At 44.9% G+C, this 22739-nt stretch overlaps 2 protein-coding genes across 2 annotated transcripts in view; both read left to right on the forward strand.

Annotated features, from left to right (window-relative positions):
- The window catches only part of poc1bl (POC1 centriolar protein homolog B (Chlamydomonas), like), a gene marked incomplete at its 5' end in the record, with an annotated part of 12263 nt that extends 1932 nt beyond the window's left edge, over positions 1-10331 (forward strand). Inside the window, 9 exons of the mRNA XM_079287598.1 lie at positions 1-77; positions 2513-2702; positions 2824-3009; positions 3349-3466; positions 4929-5105; positions 6549-6680; positions 7118-7228; positions 8475-8627; positions 8743-10331. The exon at positions 1-77 is cut by the window's left edge and continues 93 nt beyond it. Of these exons, the coding sequence (XP_079143724.1) occupies positions 1-77; positions 2513-2702; positions 2824-3009; positions 3349-3466; positions 4929-5105; positions 6549-6680; positions 7118-7228; positions 8475-8627; positions 8743-8874 (1276 nt within the window). The 3' untranslated portion in view covers positions 8875-10331. The remainder of the gene's footprint in view (positions 78-2512; positions 2703-2823; positions 3010-3348; positions 3467-4928; positions 5106-6548; positions 6681-7117; positions 7229-8474; positions 8628-8742) is intronic.
- Positions 10332-13373: 3042 nt separating this feature from the next.
- On the forward strand, positions 13374-22086 carry galnt12 (UDP-N-acetyl-alpha-D-galactosamine:polypeptide N-acetylgalactosaminyltransferase 12; the record flags this gene model as incomplete). Its single annotated transcript, XM_079288576.1, has 10 exons — positions 13374-13726; positions 14715-14884; positions 16422-16611; positions 16797-16982; positions 17117-17234; positions 17585-17761; positions 19748-19879; positions 20140-20253; positions 20630-20785; positions 21121-22086. The coding sequence occupies 10 exons, from the start codon at positions 13374-13376 to the stop codon at positions 21256-21258; spliced, it is 1734 nt and encodes a 577-aa protein (XP_079144702.1). The 3' UTR covers positions 21259-22086.
- Positions 22087-22739: the final 653 nt, after the last annotated feature.

A 22739-nucleotide genomic window follows, 5' to 3' on the forward strand; every position in this document is an offset into this window, starting at 1 on the left:
GGTGCACAGCGTGCTGGAGGCCACGCCCGCCATCCTGCTGAGAGAGATCATCCTCATCGACGACGACAGTGACCGAGGTCCGACACTTTACACTGAAAAAATACAACTGGCAGAACAAAAACCAACGTCTTTGAAGCTCAGGAACAAAGAGGAGCGCTCGCTAAGTGAAGCAGAAAAACCAAACCTCAGTCGTGCTTTCTTCACAATGACGGCGTAAAAGAGACCGAGTCGAGCAGCACTCTGCTATATATAGAATAAGGAGGCTATGTCTGGAGCAGTGAATAGATAACTAGAAAATGCATTTCCTTCTGAAAATGCGTTGGAATGCTGAAAGCTGAAATTAATTGTGAAACAATTGCTGAAAATTAAGAAATGGGAGACTATCTGTCTGAAAAATGTTGAAGCCCGAAAGTATTTAAACTGCACTGCCTAACTGTCTAACTGTGGTGTCTGTAGCTGAAAGTATGAGGGAGAAGAAGGCTTTGAAAGTTGAAGAAGTATAACAGGATTTGAAGATTTTCTCCATAGAGATCCCATTCAAAAGAAAATTGCAAAAAGCTTAATTCAAAAAGTTTAAAGATTACAAATATGAAAAGTCAAAGCACCCCTCTCCTGAAAGAGCTGAACATTTTGATATTTGAACAATTTCTGTAGCTTAAACAAATTTCAGAAGTAGTGATATTTGTAGTAATAGCAGTAGAAGTTGTAGTAGAAGTATTAGTATTTAGAAGAAGTATTAGTATTTAGAAGAAGTAGTAGCCTAGTATCAGTAGTACTAGTAATAGCTGTAGTAGTGGTCGTAGTATTTAATATAATAATAGTAGTAGTAGTAGTAGTAGTAGTAAAAGTAATGGCAGTATTTGAAGTAGCAGTAGTAGTAGTACTAGTAGCAGTTGTACTAATAGCTGTAGTAGTATTAGTACTGGTAGTAGCATGAATAGCAGTAGTAGCAGTTGTAGTATAAGTAATAGTAGTAGTGGTAGTAATAGCAGTCGTGGTAGTAATAATATTGATGGTAGCAGTAATAGCACTAGTAATAGTAGCAACAGCAAAAGTTGTAGGAGAAGTAGTAGCAGCAGTAGTAGTTGTCGCAGTATTAGTAAGAACATTCATTATTTCAACAAAAAGGACAAATTTTGAGCTTAATGTTTACATACAGTTAATCCATGGGGCTTTTATTTTGAAAGGGTGGGACTGGGTGGGGGAGGGAGGGGGAGAGGAGACATAATCATAATGTTTGACACATAAACAGAGGTTATTAAATGACAGGCTTCATCACAAGCAATTCAGTTAGAATTCACTCTCTGGGGCTTTTATTTTGAAATGGGGTGTGGGGGAGAAGGGGAGAGGAGACAGAATCATAATGTTCGATAAACACAAACTGGTTATTAAATGACAGGCTCATCACAAGCATTTCAGTTAGGATTCATTCTGTGGGGCTTTTATTTTAAAATGGTGTGTGTGTGGGGGGGGGGGGGGGGGGGAAAGACCTCTAAAGACCCCTAAAGACCCCTAAGACCTGAATGACTGTATGAGAGACACACAGAGAGAGAGAGGGAGAGGAGTGTATGTGCGCGTGTGTCTGTGAGTCTGTGTGTTTAAAGGTTAGAAATATAAAAAAGTCATAGCAGACCTCTGGTGAAAGAGCTGAACATTTTAATAGTTGAACGGTTTCTGTAGCTTAAAATATGAAGGAGAACAATTACTCCGGATATATTCATAAAGCTACTACATAACTAGTCTGGACACATTCCTGTTGATGAAATAAGGGGTAGCCTTACTTCAAGGAATTACTTCAAGCCATCCTGGTTTGCTTTGTTTTTCCTGCTATTCTTTTTGAAGATAACAATGCAGGGATTTTTGTCAAACTACTACAATCATTAGGAATGAGAAAATTCTTTGCAAAGTAATTGCAAATGATTCCTGTCATTTCCCTGCTCTAGCCTCTGCTTGTTTGTTGTGTTTAATATGAGGGTTTCTTGTAATTGCAGGCCATTTTCTTTTAAATTAAAAGACAAGAAGGCAAAAACGAGAAGTACTGCATAACATTCTTGAGTGTTGAACGTAGCAATATTCTTTCTATGGTCTAAAATAGGTTTGACTCAAAGGTCTACTTACTTGCTTTTCTGAGCTTTCAACTGCGTCTCACTGTCTCAAATTAGAAAACTCTGTGAATGATGCTACTTGGTCTCAGGAACTGGAGACAGGAGTAGCTTTCTGTCCGCCCGTCTGTCTTAATGGAGTCAGTATAAAGTCCCAGCTAGTCTATCGGAGGCATTACAACATAATGATGACTTCAGTGTGCACTGAGCTGCCATGACATCATTTCCTCTCCTCTGACTGCCCTGACCATGTTAGACATGCCCAACCAGAACACCTACTGCAGACACAGACAGACAGACACACAGACAGACAGACAGACACACAGACAGACACACACAGACAGACTGACTATTATAACTTTAATGTTACAAATTCTGATGATGTGTGTGTTTGTTATGAAAACAAATAGGCTACCTGAAATCCCAACTCGCGGACTACATCAGTAATCTGGACCGCGTGCGGCTCATCCGCACCACAAAAAGGGAGGGTCTGGTCCGGGCCCGGCTCATTGGGGCCACCTCTGCTACCGGGGACGTTCTGACGTTCCTGGATTGCCACTGTGAGTGTGTCCCCGGTTGGATTGAGCCTCTGCTGGAAAGGTGGGTTCAACTAAATTAGATGAGTAAGAGCTTTCTGGAAATCAAAACCAAATACTAAACCAGAGATATGTGTATTTTCTCCCCGTTTCCTGCATGTTATTGGCCAATGCGTTGCGGTTAGGATCGGTGAGAATGCCAGTACCATTGTGTGCCCCGTGATCGACACCATCGACTGGAACACCTTTGAGTTTTACATGCAAACAGATGAGCCGATGATCGGCGGTTTCGACTGGAGACTCACCTTTCAGTGGCACTCAGTCCCCGAAGTGGAACGCAAGAGGCGCAAGTCTCGCATCGAGCCCATCAGGTGACGGCGTGATACTTCACCAGCTCTGATCCCACGGCGGTCACTTTATAAGATTGGCTTGTTAAACACCTTTCACTGCTAATTCATCACTGTACGTGTTATTATACCGTGTTACTTTAATTTCTGCATTTCCACTTGCATTTAAATGAGTTGATTTCATGTGATGTACAGGTGTAGTTAAAGGCTTATTTTAACACAGAAGGTGGTGTATTAGACAGTTGAGTAACTAAATTAGCTAGGGATTAAAAAGAAAGGGCTAAATTATTTTCTGTGGAAGGGGGAAGGTAGGATTGAAAATGACCGTTATGCCGTCACCTTATTTTTCTCTGTTTCTACCAGGTCTCCCACAATGGCGGGTGGTTTGTTTGCTGTGAGCAAGGCCTACTTTGAGCACCTGGGCACGTACGACATGGGCATGGAGGTGTGGGGAGGAGAGAACCTGGAGCTCTCCTTCAGGGTGAGTTCAGTTCTCCACAGAGTCACTACTACTGAGATGCCACTAGCTTTAATCTAGCTTTCTCACCGAAATCTCTTTCTCACAGACAGACAGAACATCCACTGACTCAGCGCGTTTGTTACTGTGACAAAGAGCAGAAAGAGACATCAATGAGGTTGATTTCTTTTTTTTTAATAGGGTAATGCCCGTGATCCTTCCATTCAGCCATCTAACAGCTGACAGTCGGTGGGTAGTTGTAGTGAGAGAGACGCATGTCAGTGTCAGATCACAGTCAGCCATCTGAAACCGCACCCTGATACCGGCTGATACCTTGTTGTGACGTTGGTGTCGCTTTTCACTTGTTTGCGTCAATCAAATTGGCCCAGATTTCCAGGTGTGTGTGTGTGTGTGTTTGAGTTTGTAGCAGGAGTCAAAGGAAGACAATGCAAATGGTGTGTTTGCATGATTCATCGCGTGTATGTGGTTTCAGTGTGAAGACGAATGGGCCGTTCCCCTCAGTGATGTGTTATGCATGTGGAAATAAACATTCTCCTCGCTGGGACTTTTTTAACATACATAATTTATGTTCAGTGAATTGGTTTTCAACCCAGAGTGCTAAAATAAAAATATATATAGTGCGGGGTAAAATGCTCGGTGAATTAAGATGGAAGGGACTGTCATGCAATGGCTGTTTGGCTGTGATAAAGATATATGATCATGATTTAGATTTGTTTGATTGGAACATAGCTCATAGCTTCAAGTAGTAACAAACACCGTGTTAACAACCTTTCATTCTTTTAAAGGTGTTGTCTGTTTCTCCTTTTTGTTTTTCCACCCTGGAAGATCGGGCAATTATACAATGCAAATGTGTAGCATAAATCCAAGCTGTTCTTAAAATGCAGCCTCCTGACTCAAGAACACTGTGCGGGGCTGAAGGTAGAACGCTTTGTTTTGCAGTCAGAAAGGATTTCTGGCATTGCATCAGTCACACCGTTCAACACCCACCGAGCAGATCTACTGCAAATGACTCATGTCAAAAAGGCCCTAATTCATATTTATACATTTTACCTGCTAGTTTATTGGCAGGTAATTCAAACTTGAATGACAGTGATGAGCACCAGCGGTACATTTAAGTGCCAAAGTTCACTAGTTGTCAGTTCATATCACACATGGTGTACAATAGACAATAAACTACTTGGTTAATGATCTGTGTAACTGCTGATTCTCTGTGTGGACTCTATTGTAAGAGCCCATGTGGAACAATGACGTACAATATATGCTGGTATCTATAACCATTGTTCTCTATTTATTGATATTTTATCTTGTAGTGCGTATATAAATAAAAGCTGCTCTGGGGGGATTATTTAACCACACAATATTTGTTTTCCATGACGGTTATGATGTTAAAGGAAACAAAAAATGATCTCCTAATTGTGTGCCGTGTGTTTACCCCCCCCCCCCCCCCCCCCCCCCTCCCCCCCAGGTGTGGCAGTGCGGGGGCAGCCTGGAGATTCACCCCTGCTCTCACGTGGGCCATGTGTTCCCCAAAAAGGCCCCTTATGCACGGCCCCACTTCCTCCAGAATACCGTACGAGCTGCGGAGGTTTGGATGGACTCGTATAAACAGCACTTCTACAACCGGAACCCCCCAGCCAAAAGGGTAGGACAGCTCGGACTGAAAGGAACCACGTTTCTAAACAGTCTGGCCAGCTAGACGCTGTGATGCTGCTGTGAGGAATGCAGGAAGCTCACCTAAAAATACTCTCTGGATCACATTTGGACACACAGATTGTGGTGGCGCTGAGCTCTGTCTTGTTAAAGGGTTAGGGTTGTTTAGCCGCTGAAAGTGAAAGCTTACACAAAAGCATCAGAACCGTAACTTTCGTAAACCCGACTCAAACAAATGCACCAGAAGTACAAAAACACATTTTCTGCTTTGCACTTCGCAAACACACGTCTTGCAAAAACATTACACACTTTGTCTTACATGAGACAAACACGTTTGAGAATTAAATCTCTTGCAATCATTGGGTGGGAAAAAAAACTTCTATTCAAAATGCAAAACATACCTGGAATCGGCAATGCCCAGTTTAGAGGAAGAGAGAGAGAGAGGAGAGGGGGACAAGGGATGACGTTGCTTGTGATGTGGTCTTATTTGGCTTGTGGGTAGAGTTTTGAGTGTGTAAGAAATCGCCCAAAAACTGTAATATGGACTCTAGATTTAGATGTTTGATGATACGATTCACCTGTCTAGGTGTCAACAAATGATGAAACGCTGCCTGTCTGATGCGCTCATACGTATGTGTGAGATACGTGCACGAGTGTGTGAGATACGTGCATGAGTGTGCATGCATTTCGCGTGCCAAGTGCCTCTCAGGTTCTGAGCATTGGGCACCATCAAAAATTCATGTATCTCAGTTTGTAAGTACATTAGTATGTTACCACTGCAGAGCCACAGACAATTATATCGTTTGGGAATAATACTCAATTCTTTTTCATTACCTTTAGTGACTTTTTCTTCAAAGATGTTCAAGCAGCCTCCAGATTTATTGTTAGATTATGTTCTTAGTTCCTGTCCCAGCATTCATTTTTCATTTTATGAATATTTATTTCCAGGATCTGGAGATTTATTGTAAAATAAGTTTTCCCAGAGGATTCAAATCTAATTTATTTGTTTCTTTAAAAACAAAAAAACTGAATTCCTCAATTGTTTATGTCAGCAAAATATTCTCTGTATTCTGAAAGTTAGTGACTGAAATAGTGTTCCCGTAGTTACATTCCACCCTCAGCCAGCGCAAAGGTGTAAGGATGTTTGAATGCTCTGGACTTTGGATGCCTTAAGGCGTTCCCCACCACAGCAAACACAGCGATCTAATCTTGCTATTTGATGTCCTGGTGTAGACGAATATATCCAGGATGTTTAACTTTACCGGCTTCAAATGGATCACAAAGTGCTGCATGTGCCACAAACGAACAGTGTGTTTTGTAATGAATAAAAGTCAAAGGGTAGAGATGAAATGATGTTGTCCGTGTTCTCAGTAACCTTTGGCCTCCTCTCTCGCTTCGTGAACGATGACTTATTCATTGTGTGCTGACTTTCCAGGAGACCTATGGGGATATCTCGGAGCGGCTGCTGCTGAGGGACAGGCTGACATGCAACAGCTTTGACTGGTATCTGAAGAATATCTACCCGGAACTCCATGTTCCAGAGGACAAGGAGGGCTGGCACGGGGCTGTGAGTGTCTGCCATCAGTGGTCCATTATTTCTCCTGTTACAATCGCAGTGCAGCGTCAGCGTTTCATTCCCACTAATCGCAGATCTGCCTAGTTACGGAAGTCAAGAAGAAAAGGCATTACAGTTGTATCTTGCTTTCTTTGTTCCATTTATTTCTGAATTGGGTGTTAGCGTGGGTCAGGACATGGGAAAGGCCTGCTGAAAGTGAGAAGGCTGCACTCAGAGCTCTGAAAGCATTAAAGATCCAGTCACCTGGTGGAGTATTCCATTGTCCATTCATAGATCCACCACTTTGCCATGTTGCCACATGTTCCACGTAACCATGGCATTGCTCAAATATCTGGAATGGTGGTGTTATCAATCATTTGTACGGCCGCACCAATGACGTAACCTGAAACTACGGCATTGTCTCAAATCTATTGTTCTCCTCCTGCCAGGTGCGAAGTTTAGGAGTAAACACTGAGTGTCTGGACTACAACTCCCCCGAGCACAATCCCACAGGTGCCCACCTCTCTCTGTTTGGCTGCCACGGCCAGGGAGGCAACCAGGTACATTTCGCACTTGGTTTACTCCGTCTTTCTCCCTCCCTCTCCTGCACGTTTATTCTCTCTTGTCACAATCTCCTGGCCCAGTGGGAGATGCGACTTGAAATGTCAACGCTCTCTTCTAACCCTTAAAAGAAACGAGCTGCCACAGTTGATTCACAAAGGAAAATTGCTGTCTGCTGGTGTGTTCACCACGAAGGAAAAAGAGTGTGGAATTGCACCCACATAGACCCCCAATATTGGGACAATTGAATCAAAGGTACTTTTAAACAAATGGTAAATGCCTGCCAACTCCAGTGACGGATGGTTGAGCAACCAGCAGATTATTTGTCTGTGAGAATGTATATTTAATGTAGGAGTCCGACAATAGGCAGGACTCCTCTCCGTGAATATGCTTGATATCTCTGCTTACCCTGCTGATGCGCCCGCATCAGGTGTCCCCAGTCACAGAAAAAGCACCACATGTGACTGAAAATCAATGTTTGGATGGCTCCCCGCTGAAAGAAAAGCCTCGAAGGCCCTTCATCGCCTCCCTCCCGCTCCTCATTCCCCGGCCCACACAACAACCACGTTCCATTTAAGAGACACATGAGCCTCGTCGGCAGAATCAATGGCACGGCCTGAGTAACTAAGTTTAAAGCCAGACACGGGGGGGCCCCTGAGTGAGTCTTTTATTACCAACGACCATTATGGGCCCTGTTGCACCTGAAAGATGTATGAGATGTAAAGAGAAGGATGGGAGAAGATTGATTACTTGACCCGCCGTTTAACGGGAAGCCCGGGGAGTGTTGTATCTTTTGTCCCGAGGGGCCAGGATGTTGAATTGACACCGGAAAAAAGGGGAGAGTTGGGTTTAATTGAGAGGGCCAAGGCGCCGTCTTTACTGATGAGACGCCTTGACGGACACCATGACACGCCATGCAATGGTGGCTCAGTGAGGACTTGATCCTACAGCAGCATAACAGGACAGCATCCTGTAATCCTGGTAGGAGAACACCAGAGAGCACTAGAGTGCTGTTTAATCTCTCTTTTTTTGTATTAAGAAAAGCCTTTAAAGTAGAAAGAGGGTATGCACCAAAACAATTTGAAAAGAGGTGGAGCTTCACTCTCAGTCACTGCTGTTTCTGCGGTTTGGTTTCTTTCCAAAGTAGTTTCCTTTTCATGGCAAAGATACACAACCACGCACATATTCATGCTGTATGTGCAGAGCAAATAACCCGCATCAACCAGGTCTTTTCTTCTGCTGCAGTACTTTGAATACACCACTCAAAAGGAGATCCGTTTCAACTCGGTGACAGAGCTGTGTGCCGAAGTGACCGAGGGACAGGCCTCCATCAGTATGAGGCACTGCCCCAGTGACGGAGAGCTCAAACCTCCCAGTATCACCTGGGACTTCAGAACGGTAGGCGTTCACACTCTCACACATACGCACAAGTACCCGTTGTTCCTCAAGACTAAACCTCACACGCACAAACTATCCTACCTCTCATCTAAACGTTCTCCTTCAAACCTGTCAGGACGGGACCGTCTACCACCCTCACTCCGACATGTGCGCGACAGCCTACCGCACAGCAGAGGGCCGCACGGACACCCAGATGAGGCGGTGCACCCCAGGAGACAAAAACCAGCAGTGGAAGTTTGAGTGGTAGGAGGAGGAAGTAAGGAAGTAGCAGGGAACCTCAAGTGACCTTTGTTTACCATAGTGCAATTAACTACAGAGGATGTCCTCCAGCGGGGATGGCTGAGCAAATGGAAGGTGGTGAAACAGTCACTTTAAGCCAATGAGTCGCCCAATTCAGAGCTTTTGTACCCGTTTGAGTGACTGAATAAGTGCAGATTGTGGCAGAATGAATGAGAATTGCAAGGCGAGGCTTGTTTTGACTGCCTGAACTAGTGGCTTTTACTTTTTTATGTTGCTTCATCCAAGTGCCTCTGCAACCAAAATGAAGTGAAGGGCACATCTGAAGTGTCCTTGTTGTCTCTAATTGCAACAACTTGAACTGTCCCAGCACACGAAGAAGTGCCTTTCAAGGACGCCGACGTATTTTCTAGAAAAAAAACGACGTGCAAAATCACGCTGCACTACGAAATGTCACCTTGATGTGCAATTAAGATGAATTATTATTGTTGAATAAATAATGTTTGTGAAGTTGTCAAAAAAAAAAAGCAGTTTTAAAAGCTGCTCGGAGAAGACGTGCCTGGAATGTACGGTCAGCAGCATTCAGCCACAAACCAGCTACTTCCCGACACGCTTCATCATATGAGGGGGGGACGGGGACGAGAGCACTGCGGTCACACTAGACCGCTTCTCAATTCTATCTCGTGTCTGCGGAGCCAGTTTCATGGTAGAATGCTGCCCGGACAAGACGTGAAGCATTCGTTAAGCGTTTACTAAGTGCAATTTGCCCCAGAGGGCTTAGTGTGTTGACAGGAATGTTTTTTTGAATCTATTCTTCCCTGTTGTCATCCGTCACTGTGCCTTGAAAGGTTGTCAAAAAAGAAAAACCCAGTTATTTTTTTTTTTACCGAGATGAAATGTGCCAGAGAATGCCGAATGTATTTAGAAATGTGTTTAAATGCTAAAAACTAAAACACTGTCTTGATGCATTTGATTTCATTTCGACACAAAAACCCTTTAAAAGGGGAGAGCCATTTTAAATTCAATCGTTCCACTTGGCAGTGCCTGACTGTTTTAAGACTCCTGTGTGTAAACCGTACTTGAAGCAGCGTCCATAAAACACTCCTGTTGGTTTTTCTGCTGGGATTCAATGACCATGAAGTTCATAGTAACTGTTGTGGAAATGTTTGTCGAAATTGCAGCTGAGTTTGCCGAAGACTGCTGATCGCTGTTTGGCGTCTGTGGTCCTTTTCTAAATCATGAAAGGGAGACATTCATACGAGTCAGTGGATACAGGGGGTGAACATGTACTATGACGCCTGTTTGGTGTTACCTTTGTAAATAATGTTTTTTTTAAGGGACCAAAGTGGGACAGTGCACCTTTTTAAAACTACTGATAATGCAAAAGGAATGGACGATAATGATTATTTGATATGAAGAAGAGGGTGACTGGAAATGGGATGGATGTTTAAATGATGATAAAAGATGTTTGGATGATTGAGAGAATAAAAAAACTAACCACAGATGCACAGTGTCGCTTTCTTTGTTTCTATCTCAGCGCAGTAATGCGACAGCAACAATATTGTGTCTTGTTCGCTGGTGCAAGCGATGCCGCATACAGCAAAAGATAAAACTAAGCTGTTCATTACCTGTTCATTGTGTGGAAGCGTGAACGACAACATGAAATTGATGTGTTCATTTGCTCAAGACTTTAAAAAAAAATCTGCGCAGCATCTCAGTGCTCCTTCCACTCAGACTGGGATTTCAGTATTCAGTCATTTGGCACCACCTACTGGTAGAAAGGCGAATAGCACTGACGACTGAAGGCAGCCCGTAGTGCTTTCACTGGCTCCAGAGTCCAGGTCAGGAGGGGGTGATGGTGGAAACCACTGAGACCAAATGGTGTAAGATTACATTCATGTTTTAGTTGTGTATTGTGCACATTGTTTTCTGTCCATGGTTTCAGATAATGCTTCGTCACTGTGAGCAACAATGTACAGTGCATTAAACATATGCTTTGTTTATTCTAACCCTTGATTATTTAGATTCTTCGTTATATTTGGCTGCGGATGCACAGATTCACGCCGCACAGATCTGTGTTCGTGCTATAAATGGTATGGTGATTGTTGACTATCCTCTTGACATTCCTGCAGCTGTCCTCGACTGCTGCATTAAGGTAATCTTCATTATCTCCGTCACGTGATTCCTCTTCCTCCAGCTCTGAGTTTTCTCCTACACGGAATCTAAAACATTTGGCTTCATCTATCTGTACCTGACTCTATTGAAATACTGCAGCAGCACAACAGAAAACTGGTTGACCCTGTCGTACCTCATGTCATTCAAATCCATCTTTGATTGCTTAATAACAGCCTTCGGCCAAATCCCGTTTCAGTCTGACTTATTTATTTCCTTTTCAGGACAGATTTAGTGCTTTGAAAACTTTGAGTTGTGCTGTTTTTGCTCCAGAGACACTGCACGCGTGGCGTCCCATCTACTTCTCCAAGGCAGCCGTCTAGTCTTTGAGTGGGAAACCCTTATTTTGCTGATTGAAGGAAGCACACATTCATGCAAAGGCATCGACACACAACCGACATGAGGTGTGACAGACAGGCTCAGCTACTTGTGTCAGAGAAAAGTTAATGAAAGCCTTGGTTCAGTTAAAAGCTCTTTATCATCAAGGTTGGTGCAGGTAATTGTTGTAATTGCATGTTTCACTCCCTGTTGGGTGACTTTCAGGTTTATAATAGTTATGAAATGTTTCTTTAATTAACGTTTGTTACAACAGAGAGGATCCTAAAGGTGCATATGCAGTTCACCATTGTTTCCTTTCCCTGTTAATATGTTTGCATGATATCTGTTCATTCAGGACATCCGGTCCTGAATGAAAACGCCCTCATGCACTGACATTAATATTGTGTCTCTAACAGACACGACAAGCCCGGTCTACCGTGATATATTACAACACTCTGGCTGACTTGTTGCCTTCCCGTGTCTCTTGTTTTCTCAATATGAATACTCGATCAAACACTATGCCGCTCAAATTACCTTCTCGCCTTGAGCGTTGGCCTTAATTATTTACAATTCTAATTTGCTCAACCATACATTTTGTGTCAAATTTCACCTTTGGTGTCAAGAGTTTTGATATCAGTTTCATATGAGTGACAACTGGCTGCATAATAAAGAAGACCACCAAGATAAATGATTTCCAGGTTTGGGTACTGGGTTCTCCCAGGGTCAGTGAAGAGGATTCAGAGTGGTTTAGAGCTTTGGGGTATAAAATGTGTCTTATGTGGGGCTGGAGTCATGTTAAAGAACTGTACCAGATTGTACAGTAAACAGTTAATAACATTAATAACATGGCCCACATAGGTTTATTACATGTTATGAACTGGGAAACATTTCAATAAACCAACTCTGTGTTTCTGATATTTGAGAAAACACTCATCGGAACATCAACTCAAAGGGTCTGTTCGTGATTAAATATCTCAGGCCATGATACCCCCCCCCCCCCCCCAAAAAAAAGGTAAGAAAGATTTACCTGCTACTACACTGGTTTTAAACTTCAACCTTATCAAGTTACAGGAGCGAATATATTGAACTTCCTGTTCTACTGTTTCACATTCAAAGTAAAAGTGCGTTGCAATCCCAGGACCACAAGGACAATTACAACACCTTCATTTTTCAAATTAAATCGACCACGAAAACAGAAACACACATATATATATATATATGTATATATAACAACGTGTCTTTATGATTTACCCCAAGAAAAAAAAACATTTGCCGCATTTCGCTATGCAGAATTTTACTTTGATACTCCTTAACCGGAAACGTAGTTGCTAGCTCCAGTCACTTGACAATAGCTTTAACTTAATTCAAGTTCAAGTAACGTTTGCGTGAGGCAGATTTCTGCCTGTTTACCGAGAGTTTGGTATAATACTAAAGTGTTTAGCGAGATAGGAGCTGTTGGACACTCGTAATGTTTAGGACGAGTTCAAATGTGTTTTATTAATCGTACCATTGAATCTCCTCAATAAAAACCAAGTGTACAACGTTTCTGATTTGACCTGGACTAGTTTTGTTTCCAGTGTGAGCACACCGGTCAATTAGCGTATTAGACGTGTATCAGACAGCTAGCGCTAATCCGAAGGGATAACTAACTGGTTTAATCCGAGTTTGATTATCCTTTCACATTTCTGCAGTTGAACAGAGGAGGGGGAGGAGTATCCTCGTCCAATGTCCTTCCTCATACAAACTTCAAGGTTCCGCTCAACAAGTGACCGAAACTCACAGGTTCGGAAGTTGGACATTTAGCTGTAAGACCGCATTGAAACTTGACGCAAAGCCACTTTAACTGCGCCTGAAGGAATGCGGACTACATTTAGAAGTCGTTAAACGGAAACGTGACGAGGGCTGGTGAGACGGAAAAAAAGGGGGGTAACGTTATTCCTGCAGTAACGTTATCGGTGCCAGCGGAGCGCCGCTCCACGGGGCACGAGACATTTGCGCTCAAGGAAAGGAAGCGACACGATGGCACGCTGTGGACGAAAGAGTCGACCCAAGTTACTTTTTGTCGTCGTCGGTGTCACTTTGGTGGGGTACCTGGTCTTTTTCAGACACAACTCGGGGGAAGTGAGCGAGACGAATCGGGGAGAGGTCCCCGGAGAGCGAGAGGTGGGAGACGAAGAGCTGAAGAAACCCGTCTACGAGAGGCCCCCCCCGGATCTCAATGCCCTGGGTGAAGGGGGGAGAGCCGTCAAACTCAATCTGAAGGGAGAGGAGAAACGAAAAGAGGAGGAGAGCATCAAGAAACACCAGATTAACACTTATGTCAGTGATATATTGTCGTTGCACCGTAAACTGCCAGAGAGATGGAACCCACTGTAAGTAGTTGAGTGCTGTCAATCATTATACAAAATAAACACGATGAACACACTGTGTTTACAGCAGGGGTCTCAAACTCATTTTCACTCTGGGCCACATCAGCATCAGGTTGTACATGTAAGACTGTGTAAATGTAACTACTCCTAACATATTGTCAAATAACTGTCTCTGCATTTGATTATTGTTTATTCAAGTGTAAAAATATTGTACATGCAGTTATATAAATGTAAAAATATATTTAAGCACATTTCTGTTATAACTTAAATCATTTTAATTTAGGGTTAAGAAACCCACATTACTCTATCAAAGATCAAACTATTAAAGAAAAATATCAAAGACAAATATCAAACAAGTTATTACAATAACTTTGTTCAAAGCTTAAAATCCTTTCAAGGGTGCGTTTGTATTGTGTTGTAAAGCCACGTTTAAAGTAGTCTTCAATGTACTCACAACACATTTACATTTCAAGTGTACAGTAACCAGCCAAAGAGCTGCTTCTATGACTGTGTTTAAGTATCTCATCATCATGACTTTCTATCATCATTTTGACTTTCTATCATAATTTTGACTTTCTATCTCAGAATTATGACTTTCTATCATAGTTATGACTTTCTGTCTCATAACTTCGACTACGGGGATATTTTTATTGTCAAGTCTAACTTTTAATTATAATTTTTTTTTTTTGCTTGCAACATAAAATGACGTGGCCCGCGGGCCTTGAGTTTGAGACCCCTGGTTTAGAGGAAGTTATACACTGAATCCCAAGAAAAGCTAAATTCCCTAACTCCTAAAGGTCTTCAATGAGTAGTTGCTGCTGCTTGCCTTCTGCTCGGCAACTTCTTTGGTTATCAGTATTGACTTTGGCAACCAAGCTTAAGCTCCACGCCACTGTGTGTTTCCTTTATCAGTCTTAACCGACTCGCCCAGTTTCACCTTCCTCCCTTCCTCAGTCTGCCCAGTAACATGTACATTCTCCTCACATTGCAGGTGCAGAGATGTGAAGTATGACTACCGGTCCCTGCCCACGACCTCCGTGGTCATCGCCTTCTACAACGAGGCCTGGTCCACCCTGCTGAGGACGGTGCACAGCGTGCTGGAGACGTCGCCCGACGTTCTGCTGAAAGAGGTGGTGCTGGTGGACGACTACAGCGACAGAGGTACGAGCCCAGACTGATGGAGGGAGGCTGAGGCAGACAGACAGACAGACAGACAGACAGACAGACAGACAGACGGAGGGAGGCTGACAGACGGACGGACGGACGGACGGACGGACGGACTGATGGAGGCTGAGGCGGACGGACGGAGGGAGGCTGAGGCGGACGGACGGACGGACGGACGGACGGACTGATGGAGGCTGAGGCGGACGGACGGAGGGAGGCTGAGGCGGACGGACGGACGGACGGACGGACGGACGGACGGACGGACGGACGGACGGACGGACTGATGGAGGCTGAGGCGGACGGACGGAGGGAGGCTGAGGCGGACGGACGGACGGACGGACTGATGGAGGCTGAGGCGGACGGACGGAGGGAGGCTGAGGCGGACGGACGGACGGACGGACGGACGGACGGACGGACGGACGGACGGACGGACTGATGGAGGCTGAGGCGGACGGACGGAGGGAGGCTGAGGCGGACGGACGGACGGACGGACTGATGGAGGCTGAGGCGGACGGACGGAGGGAGGCTGAGGCGGACGGACGGACGGACGGACGGACGGACGGACGGACGGACGGACGGACGGACGGACGGACGGACGGACGGACGGACTGATGGAGGGAGGCTGAGGCAAACAGACAGACAGGCAGACAGACAGACAGACAGACTGATGGACAGGCAGAGGGGGCAGCTGGGGTTGGCTGATTGACAGTCAGAAAGGACAGAAAGGTTGTCAGAGGGACACACAAGGAGGCACACAGACAAGTGGCAATCACCGGTTTGTCAGATGGGTTAGAAGGGAGGACGACAGAGTGACGGCGGCAATTAGTAAAGTCAAACAGAGACACAGGAAGGTCGTGACATGTGGTGATGAAGGGGAATTTCATATGCATCCAGGTAGACGAACACAGATATCAATGTCACACGTCTGGATATTTTTAATCTTCCATATAAAGATACAAATCCCGCAAAATGATGTAATAATAATTACTAACAGTACACATTGTTGTGCGGATGGTAAATTGGAGGACAGTTTCAATCGCGGTACTTTTTTATCAGACTTAAACTGGAATGAGAAAAAAAAAGAAAGAAAGAAGAAGAAGCAGCGCTTTCTGTGGCTGGATGCAGACAACCTAAAGAGGAATTGTCAAAATACAGCAGCGCGTTGTAATTTAGAGTGATTCATTGTTTTGTCTTTTGTACCCAGACTGAACGTAATGAGCTGAGCCACTTAGAGGGAGTGGTTGTAAAACGGTTTGGCTCACAACCTTATAAGTGAAGCAATGTTTGCCTCTCCTCTCTGCAACAATATGGGGAAATAGACAAAATCAAGATCATACCAAATGTTTTTTGACATTTGAGTCTGACTTCCTCTACAGACGGAAGTATACTGTGCTCGTGATGTCGAACACATTGGTCGGTAAAGGTCATCCATTTGTGAGAATGAACTTAACAATTACACCTAATAAACATTTTAAAGCTTTCCGGCGAGTCTGTCAAAGTCTGTATTTTACTTTTTGTACTTAATTCCCCGAAGCTCACCTGAAGGCGCCGCTGGAGAAGTACATCTCGGGTTTGAGGAAGGTGCGTCTGATCCGGGCCACCAAGAGGGAGGGGTTGGTGCGGGCGCGGCTGCTCGGGGCGTCGATCACCTCTGGTGACGTGCTGACCTTCCTGGACTGTCACTGCGAGTGTCATGAAGGCTGGTTAGAGCCCCTGCTCCACAGGTTAGAACACCCTCAGCGGGAAAAACGGACTCATTCTTCTTGAGCACTTTGTGCAAAGTGTAACTGGGCTCTCTTTGGAGAAAGGGCAGCACTTAAAGTTGACACGGGCGTTTGAGATGAGCAAGAAGCACGTCTTCTCCCCATCAACGGCTTTTCTCTCATTTATTTATTTTTTTCTTCTCCAGGATCAAAGAGGAGCCGTCGTCTGTGGTGTGTCCTGTTATTGATGTGATCGACTGGAACACCTTCCAGTATTTAGGGAACGCCGGTGAACCCCAGATCGGGGGGTTCGATTGGCGGTTGGTCTTTACCTGGCACGTCGTCCCAGATTATGAACAGAAACGCCGCCGCTCGCCCATCGACGTCATCAGGTGAACACTTTTTAAGGATCGCTTTACAGAATCGTCTCTAAATCAACACTTGTACCCCTGCTGCCAGCTAGTAGATAAGTCATTCATAAGATGCGTGGAGATTGTCGTCTGATGTGTTTTTTTTTTCTCCTCAGGTCTCCCACTATGGCCGGGGGTCTGTTTGCTGTGAGCAAGAACTACTTCCAGTACCTGGGCACATATGACACAGGGATGGAGGTGTGGGGAGGAGAGAACCTGGAATTCTCCTTCAGGGTAAGAGATCATGTGTGTGTGTGTGTTACATGTGCATGTGTGAAGCCGTAGCTTTATGCAAAAATAGGCACGATTCATATACTGGCTCCATGTTGACGAAAAATGCACATTTTAGCACCACAACACCCAGCATTAAAAAGGCATCCAGATCTGGTTTCCTGCATCATGTGAGGACTCCATCACTCCTCTTCCTCTGTGAAAAGCATCCTGACAGAATTATAACTTAACAACCAGTGAAAACAGGCCAACAACAACAACAACCACCTTTCTGTTTCCAAGTTCCTCCAGTGATTGAGTCATGGCGGAGAGGCTAACCAAATCCTCGTGGTGGTGTTGTTGATGTCTTTTAGATTTGGCAGTGCGGGGGCAGCCTGGAGGTCCACCCATGCTCCCATGTGGGCCATGTATTCCCTAAAAAGGCCCCTTACTCGCGGAGCAAAGCGCTGGCGAACAGCGTGAGAGCCGCTGAGGTCTGGATGGATGAATACAAAGAGGTCTACTACCACCGAAACCCCCAAGCACGCCTGGTGAGTCTGCACAGATGGTGTGTGTGTGTGTGTGCTAATGCTAACAAATACAACAGTAAGCATGGCAGCAAATCTGAATGATTTGTTTCCTTTATGTATTGGGGAAGACAGTATTTTCTTTTTTTTTTACAGCTGCACTCAACACAAAACTGCACAAATGAACACGTCTACACAAACTACACACACACACACACACACACACACACACACACACACACACACACTGCCCTCCCGCTGTGGTGTAAAAGCTCCCCTGATTAGGTGACACTTGGGATACATGAGCGGCAGACACCCAAGGTGACAGGGGTGCCGGGGCGTTCCGGTGTGTGATTACCACCTTTCCGTGTCGCCCGGTGCCAGCAGGTGTCACCCACCTGTCCTTGACAGGGTGAGAGCATTGCTAACCCATTGGACCCTGCTTTGGTGTGTGTGTGTGTGTGTGGCAGTGTTGTTAAGAGGAGAAGCTCTCTAAACACCTCCTCTCCCTGAGAGGAGGTAGCCTTGCCAACCTGGCGGTGGCTCGGCAGAACCCAATACACCACAGCCTACGAACAAACACTGCTGCTCCCAGTGGCTGCTAACGCGCTCATTCATACGTTGCAATATATTATGCTAAACGAGGTTTTCTAGCATCCGACAGGCTCTTCTCCCTCTTCCTCTTCTCTTATATTTGTTGTTTCCAGTAGTTTTATGAATTCCAGATACCCGGGTGCTAATTTTTATATTGGGGTCGCAGGATGGCGTCACCTGTCAGTCCGTGTGAGTTATGTTTAAACTTCTTGGTGAATAAATAATATGTGTGTGTGTGAAATCTAAATCAACAAGATTCAAAACGCAACAGCGTATCATTTTCAGGGATGACAAAAGAGTGAGTCTCTCAGCAAAGTATCTGTTCTTTCCCTACTGTCGTTTTACGCTCGCCTAATTGGCCTCCTGTGTGAATCAGATTAGCCTGTAGTTGCTACTTAAGTGTCTTCAGTGTCCCCTTACTAATCCATACACTGGATAATCGGGGCTGCTTGACACTCTTACATCGGCCCGCTCCAGCCCCCCCCCCCCCCCTTTTTGTCGTGTGCTCTGATGGTCCTTACCGGTCCTTCCCATCGCGGTACCGACGGGCTCTCTCTCCTCTGGGAATCTGTCTCTAGAGCTAATACATTGATGAAGTGCCAATTAAAGCTGCGTTTTGGGCAAACCACCAACATCCATCATCCTGCGGTGCTGCCTCCAGCAGGGAAGGAGGTCTCGCCCGACCAACGGGTGGAGACTGTATTCCTCCCTGCGCTGTAAATCACCAGTCTCGATCACCGCGGCGCGCGGGTGTAACTGCGTAACTATGGAATGCATGAAGGCATTTGCATAAGCACACATTATTTGCATTGACTGACCATCAACTCCCATTTACATAGGAGTGAAACCAAATGTAGAAATGATAGGAAACATGAACAACATGTTCTGTGTGCCTTCATACTTGACATCCATCAAATAAACTGATCTAATTTCGTGTGCGTGTGTGTTATTCAGCTAATTTGCCTAATTTCTTAAGCTTTAGAAATAAAATTGAAGCCCTTAATTTTCATCAAACCAAAATAGATTTTTATTCTGCGTTCTGACAATCGGGCGGAGAACGTAGCGCTGCTGCGCCCTGCAGAACCACAGCATTCCAGTGAAATACACAGAATGCAGGGAGATCCTTGTTTGACCAGGATGAAGGAGTGGGTTTCTGTTTGTTGTCAGTGATGTAATTGTGTGGAGTTAAGGAACGACCATAGATGGTGCTATTGTATACCAGTTCAGCACAGAACCTCTGACACTGACTGCATCGAGAGCGTTCACTCTTCATGTCTGTATGTGAATGTAAGGTGCAGCTGGTTGACACTTGTCGTCATGTTACATCCACGTTACAGCAATTCTGTTTTCACCCACTACAGTGAAGGATCTCAGGTGATCATAGAGCTGATGTCCTTTTGTGGTCTTTGTTTCCAGGAGGCCTTCGGAGACGTGTCGGAGCGAAAGAAGCTGAGAGAGAAGCTGGGCTGTAAGAGCTTCAGGTGGTATCTGGACAATGTTTACCCCGACATTCACCTCCCAGAGGATCGGCCCGGCATGTTTGGAATGGTGAGAACACACCCGAGTCCCCGGTCGTCGGGTGTTAATTAAGGCGTACGATTTTTCAACATTCTCATCAGTTTGATTGAATTCAATAAAGCTGAACAAGTGCAGTTGAGAGGCAAATGATAGACCTGATATATTCACAATAAGATCAACCTCGGCGGGGCTTTCCTCACCCATATGTGAGCTTCTGTCATCGATATTTGATCAGCATCTGAGATGATTTATTGACGTGACTGTCTGACCTTCTTTTCCGCTCGTTATAGCTGAAGAACCGGGGCAAGAACAACTTCTGCTTCGACTACAACCCTACAGATGAAAACACAGTGGTGGGCCAACGGGTCATCATGTACTCGTGCCACGGCATGGGTCAGAACCAGGTAATGGACTTGTCTTTCAGGCCAGTGGCCCTTATTTCACAGCAGACCACAAAGGGTTTGTAGATGTGATTGTAGAAAATCCTGGGAATGGTGGACTAGTTCTCCTACTCCAGGCTGAGCAGTGATACGTTGGCCTTGTTGAGACGAAGGAGAGTGCTTTTCCCAACACCCTTTCCCTCTGTGGCCGATGGTAGTCCAGGAAGCACTCTGAAATACAGCTTTGTTTTTGCAGCAGTCTTCTCTGTAGCAAGTGGGCTCAGCGGTACTCGTGCCGTCTGTCTTATCGGACAGTTGTGTTTCCACCCGTTGATTTGAAGTGAAATATTGACTCTTGAGTCACGTGTTTACATCATGACGTTTCCACAACCTCCCGCAGTTCTTTGAATACTCCCCGGACGGTGAGATCCGCTACAACACGAGGGTGCCTGCTGGATGCGTGGTGGGTGACAACATCAGCACCTACCTGACTCTGCAGCTGTGCAGAAAACGAGGACAACCTCTACCTGCAGACCAGAAGTTTGTCCTCAAAGAGGTAAGGCGGTCCATCCAGATTGAACCAAAGAGGCAGATGTGTCTGTTCTCTTTCTTTCCCCTCATACAGAGTGAGAAGTACCAATATGTGAGGACTTTCTAAATCAGTTCTAAGAATCTCATGGTTAAGTAGGCTTTTGGCAACATACATGTAATTGCCTTACGTCCCAGTAGTAAGCTTTGGTGTTCTTCAAAGATAACACTCAGCTGTTCTGTTACTCTAGACATGTATTTATAGCCCTAATAGCTTTTTTTAAACTAACCCCAACCCTCTTTTAGTATTATATCACCAATATTTCTTTATAATGCACGTTGTGCTCCTGGCTGTTTTTCCAGGATGGGAGCCTGTACCACCCGGTGAGCCAGAAGTGTGTTCAGGCGGTGGACAAGACAGACAACGGGACACCAGCCCCCTCACTCCAGCCCTGCTCCGGCAGCCTCCACCAGAAGTGGTTCTTTGAGGAGAGAATGTAATGGTATCAAAGTAGAATATATTTTTCATCAATGGCGGGTATCCTGAGGAGGGATATGGGTGGATTGCCATACGCTTGCCTCGCCCCGAAAGAAGCCCAAAGGGGGGGGAAAGCTTCCACGCTCTCTTCCAAAATTCAACATTTGCACATTTACATGCCAGCTGGACGTAATGGACCGACAGGAAATTATACTGGAATGTACTTTCTGAAGAACTTTGAGAATATATATGTATGGGAATCATTTTTCTTGGATGCTGTTGCTGGGAGACAGGAGTCTACTGGAATATATATTGTTTTTATAATCAAGGAGGATGAGGGAGAACCTGCACAATTGTACATTCTGACGTTTTTTTTTTCTTTCTTGTTTTACACTCACCCACTCCGGTACAGGTGCAATCTTTGAGATCAGGTTAGCTCACTTGCTTTATGCAAACACTGAAACACGTGTGTGTGTCCGTCTGAATGCGTTGGAGCGCGGGGATCTTTTAGAGCCACATTTTGAAAGGTTTCCGTTGGTCTCCTGCAGAGGGGGCCAGCGCTCCTCTCTGCAGGTTCCTGTCGTTCACTGGGTTCTCTACTTGTTGAGAGAAAGTGGGACGAATCTTCAGGTATTTTGTTCAAAAACCTTTTCAGGACATTTTGATTGCTTTGTACTGTCGCTTATCGGCGGCGTGGAAAAGGCCTTTAGATCACAGGCATTATGCAAGTATACCTCTTCAGCCGACTACTGAGAACAGGAGGAACTCGTCTTCTTATTCCGTTCTGCTTTTGTCCTTTCACAATGCAAATTTGACTTTAAAGTAAAATGACATGACATGGGTCATTTAGCTCGCTGTTCTGTGCTCTTTGAACACATCTTCAACAGACTTAATCATATCACATTGTCTGGATTTACTTTGTGTGTCAACTATGTTTATTTAAAATGATGTATTTAGATAACACTAAATGACTGTGTTATTTCAAAGCTTTTACATTTTAAATGAAGTCATAAATAAGAGGGAATGTATTCACTTCATGTTGGTAAATGCAAATTGTAAGAATAAGATCCTCTTTCCCATCTACACTTGAAGCCAATAGAAAGTGCCGAAATGTAAGAGCCTCATGATTCTATTTTAAGATTTCCCTTCAGGAAGATGTTTTTGTACTGAGTGTATATTTTATCACACAATGAGACGGAAAGCGAACTGCAGCTTAGAGTTGTGACAAAGCGTCTGCACGTTTACAACATGTATCCTGCTGACAGCACGCACAGGCGGGACGGCATCCCCGCGAGTGCACGCGCATCACTCTTGCGGGTTGTACTGATTCGTGCCCACCGCCTCTTTTTTTCCATTATTCAGAATGGGAGCTATAGATCCCTCTGTTGTTGCGGTCACTTGTGTGGTTGTGCCGTTAGGCGACATGCAGGGGGAGCGAGGGAAACGCCAGCGGAGGAGCGGACAGTTGTTGGGGGTCACCGGAGTGCCGGGGATGCCAGATGGC

The sequence above is a fragment of the Melanostigma gelatinosum genome (assembly GCF_949748355.1).
Source record: "Melanostigma gelatinosum genome assembly, chromosome: 17".
NCBI classification, from domain to species: domain Eukaryota; kingdom Metazoa; phylum Chordata; class Actinopteri; order Perciformes; family Zoarcidae; genus Melanostigma; species Melanostigma gelatinosum.